At 44.1% G+C, this 6,000-nt stretch overlaps 1 protein-coding gene across 5 annotated transcripts in view; it reads left to right on the forward strand.

Moving 5' to 3' along the window:
• The window catches only part of LPCAT2 (lysophosphatidylcholine acyltransferase 2), a 322,785-nt gene extending 317,028 nt beyond the window's left edge, over positions 1-5,757 (forward strand). For all 5 annotated transcript variants that reach the window (XM_077458072.1, XM_077458053.1, XM_077458081.1 and 2 more), the window contains exon 15: positions 5,348-5,757. In XM_077458072.1, coding sequence (XP_077314198.1) covers positions 5,348-5,550 — 203 coding nt within the window. In that variant the 3' untranslated portion in view covers positions 5,551-5,757. The remainder of the gene's footprint in view (positions 1-5,347) is intronic.
• Positions 5,758-6,000: the final 243 nt, after the last annotated feature.

Consider the following 6,000-nt stretch of genomic DNA (forward strand, 5'->3'; position numbering starts at 1 on the left):
CCTTAAAGATAGAGGCTACGGCAGGGGCTTCTGCAGAGGTGTCGGTCCCTTTTGGGTCCCACAAGCCGGCCCGCACTGCGAAGGTGTTTCCATATTTAACTTATTTTGATACGTTTATTTACAAGGAGTGAGGAAGCCCGCAGTGGGCCTTTTCAGTCTCGAGACGGATGGAGGTGCGTTACCCCTTTGAGGAGAGTTTCTTGAAAAAATGGACATCTCCTCCGGTTGTTGACCCCCTCTTTCAAGGACCCTGCCGACATGGGAGGCGTTTCCCAGTCCATGTTTATGGTGGTGGGGTCAACATTGTGGCCAGTGTTAGCCACGGCCCTGGTTTCACAGACGCTTACTGAATGGGCTAAGTTGTTGCACTGTGAGTTGGAGAAGGAACAGCTTTCCCTGGTCTGCATGGAACTGGCAGACCAGTTGGTGCAGGGCCTTAAGTATGTCTGTGATGCGGCTCTTTTGCTTTCTAGAGCCTCAGTATCAGCAGTAGTGCTGCGTCACCTGATTTGGCTTAAATGCTGGTCTGTGGACCAGGCATCTAATGCCACATACACATGATCGGAATTCTGGCCATAAAAAGACCGATGAGAGCTTTTCATCGGAAAATGCGACCGTGTGTATGCTCCATCGGAATTTAGCTGTCCAAATTCCTGCCAGCCCAAAATTGATAGCATGTTCTCAATTTTCCCGGCCGTGTGTATGCAATTCTGACACGCCAAAAATCACGCATGTTCAGATTCAACTACGAGACAGAAGCTATTGGCTACTGGCTATTGAATTTCCTTTTTCTAGTCGTGTCGTACGTGTTCTATGTCACCGCGTTATAAACGATCGGAATTTGGTGTGACCGTGTGTAGGCAAGACAGCTTGAGCCGAATTCTGTCAGAATTCCATCAGGAAAACCATCAGAGCTTTTTCCAACGAGAATTCCGATCGTGTGTATGCGGCATAAGAAAGCGCTGGCGTATTTGCTTTTCCTAGCTGAGAGGCTATTTGGAGCCTCGCCAGATGACATTATTAGGAATATTACTGGGGGAAAGAGTACTTTGCTCCCACAGTCCAGAAAGGGTAAGGAGCCATGCAGTAGACAGGGGCCCTCCTTTTCCGCTCAGAAGCGAGTTCCCAGTCCGACAAGGTACAAAAAGCGTCCCTGGTTTCGCAAGCTGAACAAGCCGGCGAGCAGATCTGTTGCTGCATGAAGATTTGCCCCCGCCCGACCTTCGGGTGGGGGGGGGTCGCCTTCGGGAGTTTGCAGTACGGTGGACCTCCCTCCTTTCCGACCAGTGGGTCTGCGAACTGGTTTTGTTGGGCTACCAGATAGTAGAGTTTTCTTGTCCGCCAAACAGATTTTTTCCCTCCAACCTTCATCTTCTTCTGGCTCATCGGGGGGGGGCCCTGTTTGGGGCAGTACAGGACCTGCTGCTGCTGTATAGTACCTGCACCAACACTGGAAAGTTTTCAGGGATTCTACTCCAATCTGTTTGTAGTCCCAAAGAAGGAAGGGGTCTGTCCGGTCCTGGATCTCAAGGCCCTCAACTGCTTCATGAAGATACGAAGGTTCAGGATGGAATCGGTTCATTCCATGGTCGCTGCACTCCATCAGGGGGATTTCTTGGCCTCTTTGGACATCATGCACGCATACTTGCATGTCCCTATATGCATCCGGCATCAGAGGTTTCTACAGTTTTCATCCGGGGGAAGAGCACTACCGATTTGCAGCTCTCCCCTTTGGCCTAGTGATAGCGCCAAGGGTCTTCACCAAAGTGCTAGCTCCAATTCTGGCTTTGCTAAGACAACGCCGGTGGTCGTCACTGCTTTTCTGCATGTGAGTTCTGGGTCTCATGGTAGCCACTTTTTAGGCGGTACCGTATGCTCAATTGGACACTTAAGTCTTGCAGAAAGAGATCCTGACCAAATGGGACAAATCGCCGACATCACTGGATCGTCAAATTCGGGTGAGCCAGCTAGTCAGGAATTTTATTCTCTGGTGGCTGAGGTCTCCGGCCCTTCGGAGACTACATTCCGGTCGTAGAAAACTGGCAGGCAGGCAGACTACCTCAGTTATCAGCTGCTGGACCGGGGGAATGGTTGCTGCATCCGGAAGTGTTTTGGCTCATCTGACTAAGGTGGGGCATGCGTTGGCAGCTCCATGGGGGCATTATCTGCTGATTTATGCCTTCCCCCTGCTCAGACTCCTACCTCATCCGCTACGCAGAGTGGAGGCCGAGGGGATTTCAGTGATTCTTTTTGCCCCAGATTGGCCTTGTCCTTGGTACATCGATATAGTACTAATGGTGGCGGATGTTCCTTGGAGGCTGCCGATGCGGGCATACCTTTTGTCACAAGGTCCAATATTTCATCCTGCTTTACCATCGCTGGTTTTAACGGCATGGCTGTTTAAAGCCAGGTGCTAAGTGACCGAGGACAGCTTCTGCATAGGGGAGATTACCGAAGCCAACAGAAGTCCTCTTCTCAGAAGATTTATCATCGTACGTGGAAGGCCTACATCTCCATGTGTGAGGATATGGGGTGGAGTCTACGTACATATTCAGTTTCCAGGATCCTGCTGTTTTTGCAGCGAGGTGTGGATCAGAAACTTGCATTAAGTACCATTAAGGGGCAAATATCAGCTTTGGCTATCTTTTTTCAGTGACCTTTTGCGACTCACTCATTGGTGAGTACATTTGTTCAGAGGGTTCGACATGTGGCCCCTCTTGTACGACCACCGCTGCCCCTGTGGGATTTGAATCTGGTGCTCTCGGTGCTTCAGAAACTGTCATTTGAAAACAGTAGGGAGATTCCCTTATTGACACGCTCTCAGAAAGTAGTCTTTTTAGTGGTTATTATGTCTGCAAGGCAGGTTTCTGAGTTGGCAGCCTTGTCATGCAAGTCTCCATGCTTGATTCTCCACAAGGATAAGGTGGTGCTGCGCCTGCAGCCTTAGTTTCTTACAAAGGTTGTTTCAGCCTTTCATCTAAATGAGGCCATCTCATCCCAAGGAGGTTGCTTTGCATTAGTTGAACGTGGTCCGGGCTCTGCATGTGTATCTGTCTGCTACAGCCCCTTTTTGGAGGTCGGACTCTGTTTGTATTGGTGACTGGTCCAAAGAAGGGCCTGGCGGTCTCATCGGCCACCATTTCTAGGTGGATCAGACAGATCATGGTTCAGGCTTGTGCCATAACGGGTGGGCGCCTCCCTTTCCTGTCTTGGCACATTCTACCAGGGCAATTGGTGCCTCCTGGGCTTTCCGTTATCAAGCGTCCGTTTCCCAGGTGTGTAAGGCGGGGACCTGGTTGTCCGTTCACACTTTCACTAAATTTTACAAGGTTGATGTGAGCGCATCTTCGGATGCATGCCTCGGCCGCAAGCTTTTGCAGGCAGCCATTTAAGGTTGCAACTCTTCTGTTGAGGAGTTCTTTTTGTTATGGGTGGAGTTTATTTTTTTTCTGTTCCCACCCCTCATTTTTGACACTGCTTGGGGACATCCTTAAGGTCAAGATTAAAGGTGGTGTGTCCGTCAATGAACGAAAGAGAAAATAGGATTTTTGTACTCGCCATAAAAACTTTTTCTCTGAAGTTCATTGATGGACACAGCACCCATCCCTACTATTTATGTTTGTACCGCTTTTTGACTAACTGAGCTGCTGGTAGCAGAGTGAGGGGTTATAGCCAGTAGGACCGCCCCCCGAGCAGTACTTTACAGCTTTGCTGTTTTTATGTGTTCTGCCTAGTCCTCTCCTGAAGGTGGCAATATAACCCTAAGGTCAAGATTAATGGAGCTGTGTGTCCGTCAATGAACTTCAGAGAAAAGGATTTTATGTTGAGTACAAAAATCCTATTTTGTCTCATAAAATCTAGGAGGAGAACATCGGATTAAGCAAATGATACAGAATGATATGGGTTTTCTGGTAGATCATACATTTAATAGCAGCTTGCAAAGCCAATCTAGTGCTTTTAGAGTAAGCAGAAATTTTATTAGGAGGTATGAATTTGAGAAAAAGATACCATTTTGCCGATGTACATTAGTAAAAGCTTGTCTTGAATATGTTATGTAATTTTAGTCTTGTTTGTATCAAATGCATTTGCAAAACCAGATATCACCTGTGCACAGGTAGCAGTGACATCATCACTGTGCAGCTGGGGCACAGCAAGTCTACACCCTACAGGCTGCCTTCAGAAAACTACAGGAGGGGGCGAATAAAAGAACAGCCACCCCCCCCCCCCCCCCCCCCAAGGAGAGGGAGCAGTGCTGACTTCTATTAATTATGCAAGAAATACAAAAGGGACATAAAGATTCAAGAAAGAATACACATAGTTCTTGTATTTAAACAATATCTATTTAGCCTGAGTTTCAGCATTATTCCATATAGATATATTAAGTCACTGCAAATTAGAAAGAGGCATTCTTTGTACCTGGAGGAAAAGAGGTTTAACCTTTGCATATATTGAAATATTGGCTATATTTCTAAATACACAAAATATATCTGGAGTTTAATATTTATATAAAATTATGCTGTAGATTGTTGATCCAGGGAGAATCTATTAAGTGATAGGTGAAATTCGTTTTTATTTTATATACAAATGAACCATGCTTTATAAGGGTTTTCTGTCTTCCGCAGGATTAATCTTGCATTTACAGTATTTTTGTCTTTGGAACTGATTGGATAGCTGTCTTTTTTTTTTCTTCAGCATCCATGCATCTCACTTCTAAGCCACAGTCTCACAACAAACTTACAGTAGAGAAGAGAAAAATGTAGTCAAAGCAAAACTGTAAATCCTTATATCTAATATATAGGTCAGCAACTATAAAAGCTCTAAAAAAAACTGCCAAAAAACATTCATGCAATATGGCAAACTTGAGGTGTTCTATACATCGTTGGTGTACACAATGCTCCCAGAAAGGTACTTCTACTATTAAATCTTTGTGTGCTTTGTGTATTTCTTCCAGATCTGTGTAGTGCTAGTAAACCAGTGGGATACTTTGCCTCTATAAAGGACTAGTCACTGCTGCTCTTTCTCCTTACATAGGGTGACTAGACTTGTATCACGCTTACCCTGTAAGTCATACCTTTATGACCTGGGAACCACATAGCAAGCAAGGAGGCACAAGCAAAAAAAATAGTCCCCCATACTTCTAAAAAGTGTATTGCTGCCCGGGTCTCTTGCCTCGATAAAAGCACAGGAAGTGAGTAGAAAATCTATGTAATAACTTAATAGGGATTCCAAACGTTCACAATTCTAACCAAAATTTTAAATAAAACATGGCCAGAGTACCTTACAACAGCAGTTTTGATGATGTGACATAACTGGAACATTTGTCAGCTTTTTTTTTTATGTGTTTCAGAGGAATTCAAAAACTTTTTCCTGAAGCATCCAGAATATGCCAAGCTGTTTACAACATACCTGGAGCATCAGAAATTTTTCATGCATATGTTACAGCAAACGGAAAATGAAGAGAACCTGTTGTTGCCTCATATTACAGAAAATCGGGATCCTATAAATATGAAAGATGAAGCTATAAATACAACAGACAAGAAAGAAGACTGAGAGATGAGCCATCATTAGAAAATGCACTGGATTTTTTTTTTTTTATATTCTGCTTCCTTTATTTTATTACAATGTACTTATTGCAACTACTGCTTTATATATCTCAGGTCAAATCAGTCAACTCTGCTTTTTACTTGTGTATCTGGACTAAGAAAAATAAACTATGCTTTGTATTTGTGTAAAATAAAATGCTAGTTGTGTCTCGCAGATGTAATATATTAAATGGTTTTATATATAGGCATTATTAAAGAGTGCCTCCTTCACAATTTAGTGAAAAATCTAAATATTAATAGATTAATGCTATGCATAAATGATATCAGTCAACATAAAATTCCTTAACAAAACTGCACTTTATTAAACTTTGTGCTTATCGGGTTTCTTTTTTTGACTGTGGGTAGAGCAAAGCACGCTAAAGGTTATGAACATTTCCTTCCAAAGAACATTTAAAAA

This window comes from Lithobates pipiens, unplaced genomic scaffold (genome assembly GCF_037356315.1).
Source record: "Lithobates pipiens isolate NorthernLeopardFrog02 unplaced genomic scaffold, aLitPip1_a1.2 Scaffold_10, whole genome shotgun sequence".
In the NCBI taxonomy this organism is placed as follows: Eukaryota; Metazoa; Chordata; class Amphibia; order Anura; family Ranidae; genus Lithobates; species Lithobates pipiens.